This window comes from Nannobrachium achirus (assembly GCF_963921795.1).
Source record: "Nannobrachium achirus genome assembly, chromosome: 8".
NCBI classification, from domain to species: Eukaryota; Metazoa; Chordata; class Actinopteri; order Myctophiformes; family Myctophidae; genus Nannobrachium; species Nannobrachium achirus.
Window position 1 is genome coordinate 33,021,556 of NC_137817.1, and position 20,069 is coordinate 33,041,624.

The 20,069-nt window shown below is 43.0% G+C and overlaps 2 protein-coding genes across 2 annotated transcripts in view; one reads left to right on the top strand and one right to left on the bottom strand.

The window, feature by feature from the left end:
* Positions 1-16,100, top strand: part of nxn (nucleoredoxin) — a 75,028-nt gene extending 58,928 nt beyond the window's left edge. The window contains exons 2-8 of the mRNA XM_080732156.1: positions 1,125-1,242; positions 3,565-3,698; positions 7,459-7,559; positions 7,743-7,849; positions 9,462-9,641; positions 10,684-10,808; positions 15,167-16,100. Coding sequence (XP_080588282.1) covers positions 1,125-1,242; positions 3,565-3,698; positions 7,459-7,559; positions 7,743-7,849; positions 9,462-9,641; positions 10,684-10,808; positions 15,167-15,349 — 948 coding nt within the window. The 3' untranslated portion in view covers positions 15,350-16,100. The remainder of the gene's footprint in view (positions 1-1,124; positions 1,243-3,564; positions 3,699-7,458; positions 7,560-7,742; positions 7,850-9,461; positions 9,642-10,683; positions 10,809-15,166) is intronic.
* A 970-nt stretch (positions 16,101-17,070) lies between these two features.
* On the bottom strand, positions 17,071-19,036 carry mrm3a (mitochondrial rRNA methyltransferase 3a). The gene is made up of 4 exons (XM_080731538.1): positions 18,959-19,036; positions 18,317-18,561; positions 18,071-18,232; positions 17,071-17,972 (listed from the first exon to the last, which is right to left on the bottom strand). The coding sequence occupies exons 2-4, from the start codon at positions 18,447-18,449 to the stop codon at positions 17,404-17,406; spliced, it is 864 nt and encodes a 287-aa protein (XP_080587664.1). The 5' UTR covers positions 18,450-18,561; positions 18,959-19,036; the 3' UTR covers positions 17,071-17,403.
* Positions 19,037-20,069: the final 1,033 nt, after the last annotated feature.

Consider the following 20,069-nt stretch of genomic DNA (forward strand, 5'->3'; position numbering starts at 1 on the left):
AGTGTCACTCCGTGTACAGTTCTGCGGTTGTAAAGAGTGTTCTACATTTTACGAGGCTGTATTCATATCGTTCCGTTGTACAGGAGATGCTATAATTAGATTTATGGCTGTTGGTCGCTCATAAACGCCTGTCAAAGCGTATCACACATTCCAACATGCCTCAATAATTCATTCTGCTATTCACACGGGAAGGATGAAGTAAAAGTGCTGCCTGTGGTAGCAGTATGCTGCAAGAGGATTTGTCAAGTGTGGATGTGTAGGTTGCATTTTTCCCCATTTGCTCTTATTCATGACACAGCAGGGGGCAAAGTACCCCTCTTGAATGTTGCGCCAAGACCAGCCTCTTTAAAGTTACATCAGCCCTGCAGCGCTACGCTTGGTGCCCTCAGCTAATTCATTGCAGGGCCTCTATTACTCTGCTGTTTTATTCAGCCTGTACAATTCCTAGTCCCTCTTGCTCTTCAGAGAGAATCACGGTTAACCCTTTAAATACATCCCGTGCACTCTTCGGGGTTGTTCGCTCTCTTTATTGTAACAAATGTGGAATTGTGATGTTACCTAAGTATTGATTCTAGATAACATAAAAGGAAGGGGGGGGGCGCAGGATAAGACACATGGAGGATGTCAGTGAGACGTTTATAACTCTGGGGGAATGGTTGGCTGTGGAACAAATTCAGTGAAGTCCAATTCGAATTTCGGTGGAGCCATGATTTTAGGTCAACTTTAAACTTAAATGTTAGTAGAGCATTCAACTTTGTTATGGCTGCATATAGTATAAGCGACTTGAACTGGGGGGGACGGGGTCAGAGGAACTCCCTGTAGTCTACTGGACTACCTATGAACATCCTGCATCCCCTACTCTGGAGAAGTGGTCCGACAAGTACTTGGGAACTGCTCCTTTGATTATCTGGAAAACAAATGAAATTGCTTTTCTACGCAGTTAAATCCCAAGTGTTAATTTATCTTTTGTTAATTTGTAATTTTAAGAATGTACAAGTCTAGCCAAATGGACCACAGTTATATTTTGTACACTCTCATTAGCACACAGGATACAGTGTAGTTCTGGAATTGAACAGAATAGAATGGACCATCCCACTAACTCCCTCTCTCTTGCTCTCCTACAGATGAAGCTATGGAACAAGTACAAAGTGACCAGCATCCCGTCTCTGGTGTTTGTGGATGTGGCCACAGGGAAGGTGGTGTGTCGAAATGGTTTACTGGTCGTCCGAGATGACCCTAAAGGTGAGCTCAGCAGCAACTGCTAGCCTTGCACACGCCTAGCACACGCTTAACACACGCCTAGCACACTTGTGTGTGCGCACACGCACGCAAACACACACACACACACACACACACACACACACACACACACACACACACACACACACACACACACACACACACACACACACACACACACACTTAACCCTTAACCTAACCTTAAGCCAGCTGTAATTCCAACCAAACACTAAAAATAGCTGTTTTACAGTTCCCCTACGAGGCCCAGTGAATGCTCCCAGTCCCAAGATGTCACTTTTCTTGACGTTTGTGTCAATTGTATTCACATACTCTTTCTTACTGTATACACATACTGTCATTGTATACGCTTACATGTACTGTGCTGTACTGTCGTCTATCTATGTCTTTCTAAGTCTCTTCCTCTCTTTCTGTATCTCTTTTTCAGTCACTCTATCCCTATTGCTCTCTGCCTCTCCTTTCTCTCTTTCTAAATATATTTCTGTCTGTCTTTTACAAGTACACACTCGAGCACGAAAGCAACGCACACACGCACGCACGCACGCGCACACATACAGCCATTCTCACAGTGGTTCATACCAAGGGGCTGGCCTGGAGGTATTGCAGCGCTGCATCGTTCAACAGAGAACACATTTCACAATGCATTTCCCTCTGTGTTTTTGTGGATGCTACTGTACTGCTGTTATTGCATGCATATTATACAGTGCCCATGTCTGACTCCCACAACTACAAACCTATAATTTCTTGCGCTTTAAAGTGGAGACAGCCAGTTAGCAAGAGCGCACTTGCATTCCATTCTGGTATAGAGGGAATGTCATCTGTGGCTAACGTATCCCAATATTTTACATCCTGCTCTTAAGACCCTGTTTTGCCAACATAAGAAAGCCTCATTAGTCATGTGAAGAGGGAGACGAGCATATCCCTGCTTGCAGAACCACAGAGTGGGAATGGATTTACCATGAGAGCTGTGACTGATATCCCCAGTCCAAGTCTAACATATTATCCCAATGATTCATTAAATGTAGCCTTGATGTGGGTGCATTAATCTCCTCCATAAATGGCAAAGGCTGAGAGGTGACTGATTGTATTGCAAAGGAACAGAACGCTGTACTGTAGGCCAGGGGTCTTCAACGTTTTCAGGCCAAGGACCCCTTAATTGAGAGAGGGATGAAGCAGGGACCCCCACAACCTTTTCATAGATTCCATATAGTTTCACTGTTTGACAGCACAATCATCAGTGTATTTTGGATTCATGTCTATGTGTGGTTTTAGATATTTAACCACTTGAATTGTCAATACGTAATAAACTTGACCTTATAAGAATGTTTTTAGGAGACAAACTAACAAAGAAAGCCATTTAGACCGGAATTCTCCTTTACTGTAAGTGAGTTTGTGGTACTGTGGGGCTGGGTGAGGTTACAGGACATTCTCTCTTGTAGTGCAATGAAAGGCCTGATTTGACTCATGTAGAGCATTTTTTACAATCAAGACAACAATAAAAGCCCTTGGCAACACATTGCAGACGTGTCATTCCCGCCTAATGAAGCCCTTCAAAAAGGGAATTCACATAAAGAGGTCTTTATGGGCCAGTCATTTGAGATTTTATTCATGACTACCCCTTTTTTGTACAGAACGCATTTTGGGAGCTTTACACTAACAATGAAGACACCTTGAAAAGGGAAGACGCTGGTGAAAGAAAGTAAAGGGGAATGTATTTTCACTTAGGAAACTTAAAATATTGCTCACGGTCACCATTAACCCCACGTTGTACATCTGCTGTGCACCAGTGTGCGGTTGCATTTCCAAAAGCAGATGACACCAGCCATAGAAGAGCCTCTGAGTGTGAGACATGTTTTGTGATTATTTATTTTTTAAATGTGTTTTTGGTGGCTTTTATGCCTTCGTTATAGCGTATATTTTGACAGGAGACGGGGAGAGAGAGATGGGGAGAGACATGCGTTAAAGATCGTGGGGAACGGGCCTCGAACCCGCGATGCACTGTCAGGCTACTTAGGAGCCTAGGTGCCCGGACCGCAAGGACAGAATTCCGGGCCATGCTCTGAGATTTAAATGCAACGTCATGCATTATGTACAAAACAAACATGATTTAATTCAAAGTCCTATAGCCGTGACAGAGACAAGCGCCGGTTCTGAATAAGCAGCATGTTGTTGATCAGAAAAAGCTTAACTCGAACGTCCACTAATCTTAACACGTGGTTGTTTTCTGTGCTTTCTTCTCCTCTCCTCACCTCCATCCTCCCTTTTTCCAACATCATCCTTTCCCCTTTTGGGACGCTCTTTTGACAGGCCTGGAGTTCCCCTGGGGGCCAAAGCCATTCGCGGAGGTGGTGGCCGGCCCTCTGCTCAGGAACAACAGACAGACAACAGACAGCAGCTCCCTGGAGGGTCACTATGTGGGCGTGTACTTCTCAGCACACTGGGTGAGTATGGGAGAGGTAGGGGAAGGAGGACAGGATGGGGGGGGGTGATGACCCTCCCTTTGACTTTGTAGACCTCCGCGTATCCTGTGATGTAAGCATTAGCTCTATCAAAACAAACCGAGGCCTCCGCGAGAGAGTGAGGGGCAGTGCGGCACCGCAGGAAAGGGCAGAATGGTCGGTCGAACTGATAAAAAAAGGATCTGGGACCCGGGCAGGGGTGTCACACCAAATTCTGCAGATAGCAAATAGCAGATCTGCTATTTTTGAAAAATCTTGAAAAGGTTTTTTGAAAAACTATGTTACTGTGTCAGTGGTGCTCAAACCTTTTCATGTGAAGGACCCCCAAAATGATATGTATTTGGCCACAGACCCCCCATCTCAAAATATTTTGTTCCAGGGACCCCCCAGAAGCAAAATTTTAGTTGCATATTTTCGCTTAAAAAAGACATATACCGGTATTCAAAGATTTGCACACATTTTCACAACGATCTACAAGCTCGCAGTGCCGCGCTGTGAGCTTGTAGGTCTGCTATTTTTCAATAGCTAAAGTATAAAATAATAAAGGCCCCTCCACCTTGGGCCCTAGTAACTCAGTCCCACTCCCCCCCCTTGTGACGCCCTTGACCGCAGGAAAGGGCAGAATGGTCGGTTGAACTGATCAAAAAGGATGGTGGGCCCGGGGGACAGTTGGAAGGAGGAGAGCCTCCATTGTGTTTCATGTGTACATTAACAGCAGTTAGTCATGCCGGTCTCTGTTCTCATCACTACCTCTGGCCCTTGGAAAAGCTGACATCAGTCACCAGCCGCTTCCTGCATGGCAGCATCAGGTGTTGTCTCTGCCTGGGCTGTGCCAGCTAATACGCGGCAGAGGTGTAAAGTAACTAAGTAGATTTACAATTGACAATTTCCAAAACTTTTACTTCTATTCCATTACATCTCGGATCCAAAAATGTTACTTTTACTCCACCACATTTATTTGAAAACTTAGTTACTTTGCAGATATAAATGATTATATTATAAAACATACATTAATCCACTTTAGCCCTATTTTATAAGTAGGCTATTTGAAAACAGCCGATCTACATATTTTCAATTACTTTTGATCATTTTTCATTTTTATTTCAATGCGTTCGTACTTTCACTCAAGTACATTTTGAATTCCGGACTTTTACTTGTAACAGAGTATTTCTACCTTGCAGTATTGAGCACTTTTGCTTGAGTAAAGACATTTGAGTACTTTTTCCACCACTGCTAATACGGTTCAAAGCTGAGGCGGTGGCTTGGTGATGCATGAAAGGCTCAGTATATATGGCTGGTGAACTGTTCCTGATGAGATCCAGCATTACACGCTGCTGCTGCTGCTGCTGCTGCTGAAGCCTGCCACTCCAAACAGCTGCCAGAGCAGACTGCAGATAGAGACAAACCCCTTCATGAGCATGGAACACGGTGACAGCTCAGCCTCCCAATCTGTATTAAAATGTGGACAGATGCATAACAAAAAGAAAGAAAAGAAGATGGCATACATTTTATTTGCCACTATTTTGACACCACATTCTCCCATGCTTACCAGCATAAATCTATCCACTGTCGAGACAACGTTACAAGCATGAAATACCAGTGTCTGGCTTTGACACCCACTGGGATCAAAACCGGTTGATGTTTTTTGCCTGTGTTTTAGGGACCTGAAAGGAAAGATCAGGATACCAAGAAGACCCTTGACAAATGTTACATACTGTCGCTGTGTGAGAGTAGCAAAAATGACCTTTTGAAAAGTCAAAAACGAATTATACATAAAAATAATATATATATATATATATATATATATATATATATATATATATATATATATATATATATATATATATCGTTATAGTATTAGCTCCTGGGCCAACACAATCTTTTGTTCTACACGTTGTCGTTGCTTAATCAGCAGTTCAGTTTGTTACATTGAAGATGCAGACAAAAACTCAAACCACAAGTGATGTTTTTGTGCTATAATCTGATAGTAGCACTGCTATAGAGAGTTTGTTTAATAACTAGGGGTCTCCCCATCTCCATGCAGTTCTTTAGTAAACAGGAAATACTTTTCCCAGGTGGATCACCAATGTAATCCAATCAAGAGAGAACCCATGTATAAGCTTGTGTCCCAGATCCAATCTTGTCTGCAAATTGTATTGTATCCTGTATGCGTTTTCTTTCCTAATTGGATTAAATTGGTATCCCGTCCTGAAAATGTATTTTCTGATTATCAAAGAGCTGGAGAGATGTGGGGGGAACCCTGTTACTGAACAAACAGTCTATAGCAATGCTTACTATCAGACGTACATCACCAAAAATACTCTATGTAAGATGATACTCCAAACAAGAATCACAGTTTTTTGAGACATTATGTAATCAGTATTTTGCACTTTTTCTCTTTTTTCTTTTCTTTTTTTTCCTTCTTTTTGCTAGACTTGCTTGGTTGTTTTCCTCTTTCCACCTCTGCCCTGGCAGAGTGATGTCATGTTAATACCAGCAGCTGCACCACCACCACTCCCCCAGCTGGGCAGGACTCTCTGCACATTCACGCACGCTGAACAACAATAAATAGCTCTGAGCTATAGGGAGGGATTAGGGGGAGTAGTATCTAAATGCAGCCGGATACAAAAGGAAAAGAGTCTTCCCAGTTTCTGGTGAGATGTGAGATGAGAGCCAGGAAATGCCCAGGGCAGTGGAGGTCTCAACAGCCACCGCAGCTATCAGTCATCCTCTCTGTGTTCACATTGACAACAAGCTGCGCCTCTCTGGGAGGTACACAGGAGGATCCTCAGTGTTCATTCAACTGGGAGTGTACACATGTAGTGTGCATTGTACACCTGCTGAGTTACAAAAGGATAGATGTTAACTAGGCCTGTCACAATTATTACATAATCGTCTAATCGCAATCATTTTTTTTTTTTTTTTTTTTTTAAGATTTGTTTTTGGGCTTTTTGCCTTTATTGGATAGGACAGTAGACTGACAGGAAATGGGGGAGAGACAGGGAGTGACATACGGCAAAGGTCGCCCGGATCGGGAATCGAACCGGCGACGCCGACAGGCATTCATGCGCCTGGTCCACTAGGCCACCTGGCGCCCCCTAATCGCAATTATTTGACATAGTCACAATTATTTTGTCATAAGCGTCATAATCGTTTCCATGTTGAAAAATGTTAATATATTTTCAGACATTTAAAAAAAATGTGGAAATAGCAGATCTACAAGCTCGGCTATTTCCACTATCAATGTTCTTTTTGAAAGTATAAAGTTGTCAAATATGTAAGTAATTTGTTTGTATATTTAGGTTATGTGTCATATCTGCTATGTGCAGCTTCAAAGCCTACAAGCCAAACAGAAATGTAATTGTCAACGACAAAAACACAATTAAATCGTTAATCGCAATTATTTGAGTGACAGTTAATCGTCATATTAAATGTCATAATCGATTCGTGACAGCCCTAATGTTAACACTGAGAATTCTGCTGTGTGGTATCATAATTTGTAGTTTTCTCACGGCCCCCCTCTACATCATATTTATGCATGCGTAAACATATACAGTACTCGTCTAATTGGACTTTTACTGCAGTAGGTCAGACTGAAATGCCTGGTCAGAATTCACTGTAGACATAATGCAGTGCACCATCATTTAACATTCAGTGAGAATGCCCGGTGCCATGCAATAAGCATGATATGCCACACACACACACGTTTGTTGATCATGCGCTTTCTCTCCATCTCTGCCAGTGCCCTCCATGCCGCAGCTTGACCCGGGTGTTGGTGGAATCGTATCGAACTGTCAAGGAATCCGGTCAGAAGTTTGAGATCGTGTTTGTCAGCGCTGACAGGTGAGAGTCCTTATGGCAATTGTGTAAGTTTCAGTGCTCTCTTCCATCGCTCTACTTTTCCTGGTTAGGACATGTAGCGTGCATGTCTGTCACTGATGCGCGCACACACAGACACACACACACACACAATCGCACGTCTTCCATTCACCTGCCTCTTGTTTTGTGCTGTCCCGACACCTGCAGGTCAGAGGAGTCATTTAAGCAGTACTTCAGTGAGATGCCTTGGTTGGCAGTACCGTATTCAGATGAAGCTCGACGGTCACGACTGAACAGACTGTATGGAATACAAGGTACGTTACTGATCCCCCCTCTCCCTGTGTGTGTGTGTGTGTGTGTGTGTGTGTGTGTGTGTGTGTGTGTGTGTGTGTGTGTGTGTGTGTGCGCGTGTGTGTGTGTGTGTGTGTGTGTGTGTGTGTGTGTGTGTGTGTGTGTGTGTGTGTGTGTGTGTGTGTGTGTGTGTGTGTGTGTGTGTGTGTTGTGCGTGTGTGCGCGCAAGCTTCAGATGCTGAGAGAGAGAATTAGTGGATGAAAGCCTAGATGATTGTCTGTCTCTCTTAATAACGTCACGTACAGAAAAGGAACAATGGCAGGCAGTTATTGCACTGGACAGGGAACAGTGAACAGCCAGAGGAATGTGAACTGGTAATCAAGTTTACGGTTCTGCTCTCTGCAAAAGGGCTGTTTTGCTCCCTCTTTGCCTGTCTGTCTGTCTGTCTGTCTGTCTGTCTGTCTGTCTGTCTCTCTCTCTCCTTCTCTCTCTGTGTCTCTCTCTGTGATTCCCTCCATCTGCATAGAGAAGTGTGGATGCAGTTAGCGTGCTGGCTCTTTGCCTCTCCTGAATGGAATGTGTGGAATGCACCCAGGACGAGTCAATAGCTTCCCCAACACACACATTCAAAACCATGCTATTCATGCCAGCTCCCATCCCTTTAGTTTAGTCCATACGGCATACAAACACACATGCATGCATGAAACATACATGCTCTAAACAATCGCCGGCACACACACACACACACACACACACACACACACACACACACACACACACACACACACACACACACACACACACACACACACACATGCTCATTTTCCTCTTAGACGAATGCACACTGCGTGTTGCTGTGTGCACATTTGCGATAAGGATGTGATATGGTAGATTGCAATGGGAAACATGGCAGGACTGAAAAGGTTCAGTTTAAAAAATAAATAAAACTCTACCAGTAACAGACATCGGTGGAGGTGAGAGCACAGAGAGCTGGTTACCGCCTTGGGGGGACCTTCATGTTGTCTCTCCACGACACAAATGAACTCGGTGGGGGAAGGAAAGGAACGGACTGTACTATTGTATGACCTAGTAATGCAGGGGAAATAAAGACAGGATGACACCATGACACCCTCCCCCCCTCTCTCTCTCTCTCTCTCTCTCTCTCTCTCTCACACACTCTTTCTTTTCTTTATCCATCTCTTCACCAATGTCATCATCCATGATAGAGTGAAAATATGTATTTATCACTCTGGGCCTCTGAGGCCGTTATCGGGATTGTTTTGGTAGAATCTCTCACAGAAAGCCATAATATGAAGTTAACCCCGGAGTTGTTTAAAGTTTGGTGTCACACCAACCCTAGTTGCCTAGGAAACGGAAACACATTATTGTGTCGACTGACGGCTTGACGTAAAGACGTCATACGTAACCCCCAATGTGTATAAAACCTTTGTATCACTGTGTTAACGTAGGAAGAATTGATCTGGAACCATGTCGTTCTGATGCTTGTAAAATCCCTTTACTGGAATAAACCCAAATACTATTAGAATAGAAAGTATAAGATGTTTCCTCCGTTTATTGATGTCAATAATTATTACACTGTCCGATAATTATTGTTTGTGATTCTGTGTCCCTAGGCATTCCCACCCTGATTCTGTTGGACACAGAAGGTCACATGATCACGCGACAGGGCCGCGTGGAGGTGCTGAATGACCCAGAGTGCCGGCTGTTTCCTTGGCATCCTCGGCCCGTCCTCGAACTGAGCGAGTCCAACGCTGTGCAGCTACACGAGGGGCCTTGCCTCGTGCTCTTTGTGGGTGAGTAGATGGGCATTGGACGCCGTTCTCCACAGCACAGCACTCTGCATGGGGTCGTGCCTTGCTTTCCTCAAGGATGAATGAGTTGGCATTAATGTGAAGCAGATTGAATGTCAGAGTGTATGGAATATTGAGCTGGATCCAAGAACCTTGGAAAAATATTTCTTCTCTTCATCACTATGTTAATGGAGTGAGGAACAGAAAGGCATTTGCTAGTGCAGTGGTTCTGAAACATATTCCTGTAAGAGACCCCCAAATTGATACGTATTAGACTACAGACGCCCATTTAAAAATGATTTGTGCCACACTGCCATGTGAATAAGCGAATATTTTTGTTGTTCGATTAGGTTTATTACAGAATTCTAGCTCAATTCAATTCAGTGATTTTCGTTGGTTGAAACATTTGTCAAGGTATAAAGTGTTTTAGCTGTTGCTTGTTTTGCTGGATCCTCCTCAAAGACCTATGGGGTCCGCGGCCCCCACTTTGAGTACCACTAACTTGGTAGATTTGTGAATACACGTATGTCTACACTACAGAAACATGTAATCTGTTGACACAGCCCTGTTCTGTGAAGGGGCTTACTGTACATCAAAGTTGTTGGACAAGGGAGGAGTCACATGTGACACAATCTGGCTAGCCATCGTCAAAGAAAAGGTCGATCCTTGAAGCTCAGTTGTAACTCGAGCTCAGTTAGGCTGTTCTTGAGAGACTGCATGTGACAAGACAATAAATCCATACAATTCAGATGAAGGTATTTGAGTGCACAGTGATGCCTTCATAACGTTCATGCCATCCTAGAGATCAGATAGGAGATCAGTTTGGACGGGACAGTTGGAGACCATCTGGCTCTTTTTATTTCTTCATCAGCTGTCTACGTGTCTTTGCTTCACCTCACAACCTTTAATATGGTCTCCTTTTATTTATCTGCACATTTTGCACTCCTACAGTACGTGACCTCTTTTCTTCGTTCTCCTCTTCCCCCTGTAGCCTTCACATACTTTGACATTGTTTCTTTTTTTTCCCCCTCTCTGGTTTATGCAGACGCAGAGGAAGAAGGAGAGCTGGAGCCAGCAAAGGAGTTGATTCAGCCAATTGCAGAGAAGCTCATGGCCAAGTATAAAGCCAAGGAGGAGGAGATACCACTTCTGTTCTTTGTGGCTGGAGAGGTAAGATATATGCCTCTCTGGACAGTACAGCACAGTTGTACAGTTGGCTTGCAAGTAGTTTTGCATTCTTGTGTGACATGGAGCATGTTTGAGTGCCCATGAATGGTCAGTGGCATGTTTTTGTGCGACATGCCATCTGCTCCAGTTATATCATATCGTATATTGATCTTTTAAGAGCGGTACTCCAAACCAAGGCAGTGTTTGAAATTATAAACTTAGCTGGGCCCCTTTTTGAACCTCTTAAAACTTGCAAGTGAGGCACTTGATACTGTACAACCTATTACCCAGAATTCAGCAGGGGGCCAGTCTCATGATAAGAAGAGCCAGAGGTTGCCACTTGCCAGTACTAGGCTCTGCGTCCTTGCATCAAATTCCAAATCTCTTTATCTTCCTCTGTCAACCGTGGGAGGGAACGTGGAGTTTCCATAACTCCTTCTATCTTGTGTTTTTCCTCATCGACCTTTCCAGACCTTTCCAGAGCCAGTGGGGTTAGCTGCAACAGCAGCCATAATTGACAGATTACCACTCCTCTGCCTGCCTGCCCACTCCTCACCCCACCCTCAAGCTTCCCCTCTCCCCATTCTCTTTGCCTGGTGCACTGTGGAGGACAGTGCTGGTTTCTCATGTCACACGCAAAAGCCAGGCTTAGGTTTCAGGCCATGGGGGTTTACATATGTGCTAACTGTCTGACCCTGCGTATGGTAGTCCCAAAGCTCTTCCACTCTGATGTCAGCCTTGAAATGTCACCGCTGTAGCCAGACCGAGTATAATCCCCTGCCAGATGGACAAAGAGCAGTTGAGACAAAGCTGCTACACTCGTTGTTTAATACGCATTTTCAAATGTTCATTTCTCCATAGCAAATAACAAATAAGCATACCACACTTGTAAATGCCTCGAAAACACATTGAGCTGAAAGGTCAGTAGTGCTGTGGATCCCTTCTACCACATGTGGTAAGGCAGGGTTTGTTTTACATAGCCCAGGTGTAATTCCATGTCATGTGGGTCAACTGTCTTTGAAATCACTTCTTTTTAAGACCGGGCTCGCCGTCAGATATTGTTTCCCGCCACAGGCCTTGGGTTCTCCCCATCAAAGACTAACATTACAGCCTTCTGGACCGTGGCCTGGGCGAGGCCTGGTGTTCACATGCACCCTGGCCAGCTGCTGGGTTTACTGTGTCCATGAGACAGAAGTATGTTGGCACCCTCTGCGGGGGAGCCTGGCCTGAGGAGAAGACTGAGGATCTCATTACTCTGCTTGAAATGTTGCCCGTCAAATTCAGAAAACCTGACAGTGTACACAGTTGTAGACTGATTTATCGATACAAAACAACATGGGGAGAAGGCTGTTAGTCATTACTCCCTGCTGTTAGAACGTTGACTCCTGCACACAAAAAGGTTTCTCACATTATCCACTCACATATGAACTAAACTGATTTGTGGCCATGATGCCTGTTACCAAGGAGTCTCGGCCAACAATAATAGAACTAGAATGATCCCTCTGACCCTGAGGGGCAAAGGTTGCATACACACACGCAGCTCTGTGAGCCAGACATGCTGGCCTTGCCAGCAGTTATTTATGTTCGATACATGGTGAGTTAATAGAGAAATTGTACTTTTATTTGTACAAATCAACGTACAATTTAGTGAAAAAACGTACATCATAAAATCTAAGGATCATGGAGAGCCACATGCCGAACAATGACAATTTGACCTCTTAATTCAATAGATCGTCTTCACTGTAGTTCTATTTATTGTATGCTCAATATCAGACAGTCATTATATGGCTTTCCAGTCAAACAACCGCTTAATTTATACTCCACTTGCTGACAAGTACTCAGTACTTGTCAGCAAGTGACACCGTTGTACTACACAGACAAAGAATTTAGCTCAAGTGTCCTAGAGAGACAGACTGATAGGTCCAACCTATCATATCAGTGCTCAGCCAATCACATTGCTGTTGATTTTATTGTTGGATTTCACAATGGTGAAAACTCCTTCAGACACACTGGCTGGCCCAATCAAATGGATGCTACTCTAGCCCCCTGGCCAATGGGGGCTTTGTTATCATTATCACCACAGTCCTTATCAGATGGCTGTATTCTGTGAAATGCCATAATGCTACGATAGGCAGAATAACCCTGACATGGCACAGCAGGTCCCACACGGTAAACAGAGGCCAAGCCTTATCACAGCTGTGACTGCAGGCTACAGCAGCAAGGCCCTTTGTCTTTTTGTTCCACGCCAGGCTGGGAGAGGGCGGGGGCCTTTGGAATGAATGTAGCCATTGCACCTCATGAGAAGCAGTTTACACAAGCATAGCGGCCAGCCGGCCACACAAAAGAAGATGTATGACTTCCAACAGAGGAGAAGACAGATGCAGAGATTACATCTTCTCATATCTGAGAGCCTTGGTGATAGATGGTGGAATTTCTCTTTTTTTGTGGTTCCGTTCTCCTGTTATGCCCAGGTGAAGGATTTTGAACCACTTGCACGTCGCATCCCAATTTTGGCTCATTTATGTCATAGCTGAATATGTGCGTGAATTTGCTATATCTTGATGCAAATTGAAAATATTAAATAGCAGATCCACAAGCTCACAATGCGGTGCAGCTTGTAGTAGGGAATGAAGTATATGGCTGTATGCTTGTCTTGTGAAAATCTATCCATAAATGTATAATTAAAATTGCAGTAATTAAAGTTGACATGGATATTATGCCAGTATTTGGTTCATTGCACAAACGAGCTGGCCAGATGTATGGAGAAACAAGATGACTGGAGACAACAATGGAGGGCTCGTCTGAGGACGACATAGAGAGATTGTGTAGAATGTACAATGCAATTAAATGGGACAAATTCAGAAGTGGAAATGTTTCCTCTATTAAAATGTTTTTGCTACATATGTTGATGAAACAAACTTTATTTTGCCTTTCTTTTTAGGGAGCAGTACTTTCAAGCAATGTTCTGAGATCTGAGAGGTGATTGTGTGGTTTAATCTAAATATAGGATAGGAAGAACAGCTGCATATTTCAATATCACCATGCAGGAATCACTTCAAAACAGGACGTGAGAGGAGATCTTGCTTGAGAGTTGAATAACCAGGAAATGAAATTAAATACAAATGAAATGGATTATTATTGCTTTTTTTTCTTTACCATTACACACGTTGGTGCATGTTTGTGCATAAATCAAATGGCGGTACAATCTTAACTGTGGAAAAACAAAACCGGAATTGCTTCAAGGAGTCCAAACAGTTGGTGCAGTGCCACCCACTGGCCTGTTCTAGCTAGTTCTGCATTTTTACCCTACTCTTTTTCCCACATGAAATTCATCTTCAATCTTTCAAAGTCTCTCTTGAGCCCGAGAGCTTAGCTGAGAGGAAATCAGGTCATCCTGTCATGAGGAAGCAAGAAACTGCCTCCGACGATGGGATACACGAGGCGTGACAATTGTGAAACGTGTGACCTCTGAAAGATCAACACTTGAAATCCTGCCAACTTACTTACAGATGTTTAACTGAAAGTAACACAGTACTGTAATGGCAGAAACTACTTTAAAAAGTACTACTTGAAAAAGATTTTAATTATCACCCAGTATGCCAGCTCCTATTTCTGTCTATAATTAATAGCCCTTCCATTTAAGCAGGTTCGACATGTGTAGCCTCGAACTCTGTCTGATTTACTGAGACTATTATGCAGTATGTACGTATGTACTGTATCGTCGTTGTCGGGTGGAAACCTTGTATATCCAAAACCGTTCGTTTTGTATTCATGACGGTATGTATGTATGAACATACTGGGGTTGTAGTCCTAAATTGTTAAAAGGTGACAAAAAGCATCAGGCTGACCAAGGCTGTAATCCTTCTGAAAATCCCTAAAGGACATTAAAGGGATGAAATAGGTCTCACAGTATTTTCCACGTGCCATTGTGCATGTTCTGTGTCTATGAAGGGAAGGATGTTTTTGGGCCATATCCTGGTTCCTCTTCCCCCACAGCGGGGCGTATGATGCAGCCCAGGCTCTCTGGGCACGCTGCCTGCAGGCAGATAGAGAAGAAAGGCTTCTACATTCTTCTTTAGAACTGTGTATTAATGAGTCCTTGTGGTTTTTGAATTTATGAACAAATCTTAATATGCCAAAGTTCATCTAACGGTTGCTGCCCCAATTTTCTCCACTCACTGAAAAAGCAAGTCGGAACTGATTTGCAATGGGAGGGGGAGGGGGGGGCAGGCATTGTCTTCTCTGTATGCATCCAGTGTTTGCTTTGCATTATGGTTTGCATCGAGTAGACCCTGGGCATCGTGCCAAATCTAACATGGTATGTTTAACTAACTACATTATTTTGTTTTTTGTCACCACAGGATGACATGAGTGACTCCCTACGGGACTACACAAATCTGCCAGAAGCAGCACCTCTGCTCACAATCCTGGACATGTCTGCCCGTGCCAAGTACGTTCGGGACGTCGAGGAGATCACGCCAGTTGTGGTGGAGCAGTTTGTCAACGATTTCCTTGCTGAGAAGCTCAAACCAGAGCCCATCTAAAGAGGGCGTGCTGCATAGTGCTAAATAGAGTGCTACAAGTTGTAGTCCTCAAATTTGGAAGCAAGTTCACGATCGGTTCCCTTCCCTCACCAGATTCCATTTTACCACAGGTGGAAGAAAATAAGGTTTTGGCCAACATAAGCGCTTCACATTTTGTTCTATGAAATATAAATAAATTACACCCATTATATATCAACAATTAATTTTGAATCAGTTATGTCTTATATTAATTACCTGTGTGGTTACATTTTGGAGATTATCTTGCTGAGCAAAATGTATCACAAGCCTTTTGTTTGCTACAAAGCTTATTTTCTTAACTAAAACCCAATGCAAACAAATTCCATTGAATATTGGTGAAGGGAACCCATGGTGGAGGTAACTTCTGAGTTTGCCTACAAAAAGACGTCACCCCTGTAGCACTACACGAGACTTAAGCCCCACACCATCATCAGACCCTGGCCTTCTGTTGCTAGCTCCTCTCAGTCTCCCATCTCTCTCATAGCCCCGCATTTCCAGACTGTTAGAGAGACACCTTACTTTTTACTGACATTTTTACCTTTTTTTTTAAGATGTGTCCTTTTGTGGAGTCCTCTCCTCCTGTGGTGCCTTGCATTGACTATAGTCCCTACAGTAATATATATATAAAGATGATTTTGCTTTTTTTTTATCCACTTCATTGCATTTCTTTATTTTACAAGAAACCAGAGTTACCCAATGGACCTAGATATTCAAGTGACTCCTTTCTGTTATCAGTGAGACCCTTTTACTTTTGTTTTATGAAATATGATTAAATAAATAAAATGATTGCAACACTCATTTAGTAGTAATTCACATGTGTACAGAGTAAAAGGTGTGGACGTTAGGTTGGTTGTCAACTTTGTTTCTTTTTTTAAGATATTTTTGGGGGCTTTTTCTGCCTTTATTGATAGTGGTTGTGAACTTTTACAGTCCATTGTTAGTGAATAAATGGAAGACAGTTGCACATGTAGTAAAATCACATCATGGGTTCTATCTGTATTTTCTTTGAATAGATCAATGACTAGGTGTTAAAATCATCTCTGCACAGTTATGGTTCTTATCTCAACAGCCAAGAGGATATTCTGTGAATGTTCCACATTTAAAATAAGCATAATTTGAAGGTACAAAGATGCCATTTGAAATTAGAAGTGTTGAATGTATGAATTCAAATTATTCCCAGGTTGTCTATTCACTAATTCCCATGACTAACTTTCACTGCCCAGCAATTTCCCATTTCTGTGTTAATGTCCTTGATTAGGTTAGCTATTCATGTGTAAAATATACCATGCAATGACTCAATTCCTTGATTAGAATTATTTAAATAAAGTGCATTGACCACACTTTAAAAAAAGGACAAAAGCAAACGTTGCATTGTTTTATTAGTTACTGTGCAGATCGTTTAAAGTAACAAAACCCCTGCTGAAATGGAAACCCTTCTTTCAACCACATGCTTTTTCCATTAATTTTAGAAGCTTCTGTATATCCAGCTGTACAATGGACAGTAGACCAAAGATATGCAACTTGACAAATGTGGTTTCTGGCACCTCTATGTGGTAACATGAGTAATTACATCTACATTTTGAGGACAAATTGTTAATGCAGATTCTTCAGTGGACGGCTGGACGCACTATATTAAAAGTATGCAAGGTGGCAAGGCAAGCATTGCAGATTATACATACATTCACAAGTAGTACCATATATGCATTCATGTTACCTTCATTTACCCACACCTTTTGCTCACACCATATTCATATGGTTCTTCCAAGTCACACTGGCAGGAGTTTTGAGAGACATAATGTGGCAAATATGCAGACGGGAAAGGTCATAAATTTCACAGTAGGATCATTTTGCCAAGAATTTAACCAACCAGTTCTGCTCATTTAAAAACTCATGGTTTCATTAGTACAGAATGGAAATGAAATCAATCTATTTAATTCAATCTGGCATGAAAGGATTTCCTTAATGTACGTGTGCGGAAAAATTGAACAGAAGAAATGACACTGTTTTTTTCCAGGGATCACAGCAACTGTCAGTCTTTAGATCGACCTTTTTTTTACAGATTTCTCCATTACATTTAATAGCTGTCTCCTGCCCTCAAACAGCAAGATACTGGCTGCCATTGCCGCATTCAAACTGTCCACCTCAGGAACCACAGGAATAAATAGTCTTTGACCATCTGTTTTCCCAGCTAACTGGAATGCTTCCAGGCTCAGTCCATTCGTTTCGCCACCAATCACGAGAGCTGAGGGGCCTTTGGCCCAGTCCTCATGGTACAACACGGTGTCCAATTTGGGAAATGAACGTAGCACATCTTCATAATCTGAGTCAGAATCATAGTCTTCATACTGCCAGTTTTTGTAATTAGCACTGGTGCTCACCCAGCCATAATCGCCTGCCTTCAAGGGTTTGTTGGACATGGTGGCTTGTGGATCTGCTGCTAATGCAGCCCTCTCGGGTCCACAGCAGTTATCGGCCACATGGACAGTCACTGGTTTTGGCAGTCTCTTTTCAACATCTTCCCAGTCCAGGCTAGGGTATATGGGAACTCGGAAATGTGCACCCATCGCTGCTCGCAGCACTTTAGGCTCCCATGCATCTACACAGCCTGAGAGAAAGACATGGCAAAGTAATAAGTAGCCAAAAACATTCAAATCAGGTGAGCTGTTGATTTCACATTTGAACAGGTTGTTTTACTTAGCCTACCCTTGGTAAGCAGGACATTCTGGCACCCAGCAGCTGCAGCACATCGCAGAATTGTCCCTAGGTTTCCTGGGTCTCTGATGTTGTCACATATCAGGGACAATGGTACCGAATGGCTTGTCAAAGGGAATTTCAGCCGTGAAGGGTCTGGACGAGAAAATATGGCTAAAAGAAGAAGAAAGGCTTTGGGATGGAGCTCAGTAAAAAAAACACAATGCATGAAAATGAACAATATTGTTGCCATATTACCTATTACCCCCTGTGGGGCCACGAGATCAGACCAGATCTTTATGTCTTCAAATTTGACTTTGACAAATGTGGCCCTCTTCAGCTTATCCAGTGGCAGCTCACCCAGCTGTTCCACTTTGCTGAAGAACACCATCTGCGGGTTGGCTCCAGTCTCAAGGGCGTCACAGATCAAACGCCTTCCCTCCAGAAGGATTTTACCCTGTTGCTCCCGAAATGCCCTGGAACGGGCAACACTCACCACCCTCCTGAAGATGACAGGTACACAGTATCAACAGTATGGAAACACTGATAAATTAACACTGATGATTTGACTGTATGTAATATACAGTCAAATCATCAGTGTTAGTTTATCTGTTAGTTATTCATTGTTTTTTGGTTACCATATCAAAACACTGACGGTTGTACTGTGTAATAGCTGGACTGGATTGAAGAATTTATTAGAAGTTTGCAACAGGAAAAATTAGTTTCATGACAGCACAAATCACTGGTACAAGATCAACTAAAAGGAGGTCCTAGTAAGTTTTACGGCTTATTTATATGAAACATGCGTGAATATTTTTAAAACACGTGTGAGTAATATTGGCACTATTTTAATCCGATATATTTACACAGGAACCACTTTATGTATCTCATATAACTTACGAGAGCCTTTTATCCCCAGGCAAAGCCCTTTCGAAACGGAGTCCTCCGACTTCGTCATTTGTGATAACTTGTGGTACGTCTTTAGCACGTCCTTGTTGTGTTCCACTGGAGACATTTTTGTTGCCACTTCTCCCCTGTGTGCCAGCGCCGGTTACATTGTTGTCACTTCTCCGTGACTGGGTGAAGATACTTTCAGGTACAACTGTCTGCGAGACATTATTGTTGCCACTTCTCTCCTGTGTCCCAGTGGAGACATTGTTGCCACTTCTCTCCTGTGTCCCATTGTAGCCACTTCTCCGTGACAGGGTGAAGACACTTTGATCAGCATTCTTCTTGACCTCCTTGATGCTGCTGTGAACAACTGTCTGCGGTTGGGGTTGATCTTTCTTGCCGTCAGGGAACAGTATTTTCACAGGTTTCCTTCTCAAAGCACGCACGTACCTTTGTGATTCCACAGTGTGATTGCTCCTTATCTTCAGCAACACATTTCGTTCTAGCGACAGTAGGTTTAACATGCTCCTCATGTAGGCCGCCATCTTTGAACGTTTTTGTTTTTTTCCTCCCCTCTCTTCTTCTCAATTGGAAGCTGCACTCGTGCTGCTTAACATGTGCTATACCGCCCCCAGCTGTACTAAAGGTGTAATGTACGTAAAAATAACGAATGTTTAATATTAGGCGAAATGAGTATGACTACAGTATATAATTATATGTCCACGCTTGCAGCTGTGTGGACAGAAATAGGTATTGAATTGACGTGTACAGTCAAACGTTGTGCATTAATTTGTTTTGACTAAACAACGTAAAACTGAGTGGTGATTGCAGATAAATCGATCTTCAAGGATGCTCAATCGTACGTTTCTGGTTTCTGCCCTTGTTGCGCAGAAATCAGTGACCTGTCGAGTTATGTGACTCCAGATGTTTTGCGAATCTCGGCAAATAGCACAGAACAACTTGATGATATTACACATCAAACTGTCAATGTTCAAAACGGCCTGTTAGATTAAGTATGAATCTGAGATACTCTTTCCTCTGGCGTACCGAAATTGCAGTGCCCTTTGGAGTCACACAATTCTCTAGGTCACATGTTTCGATGAAACTGCGATAGTAAGCG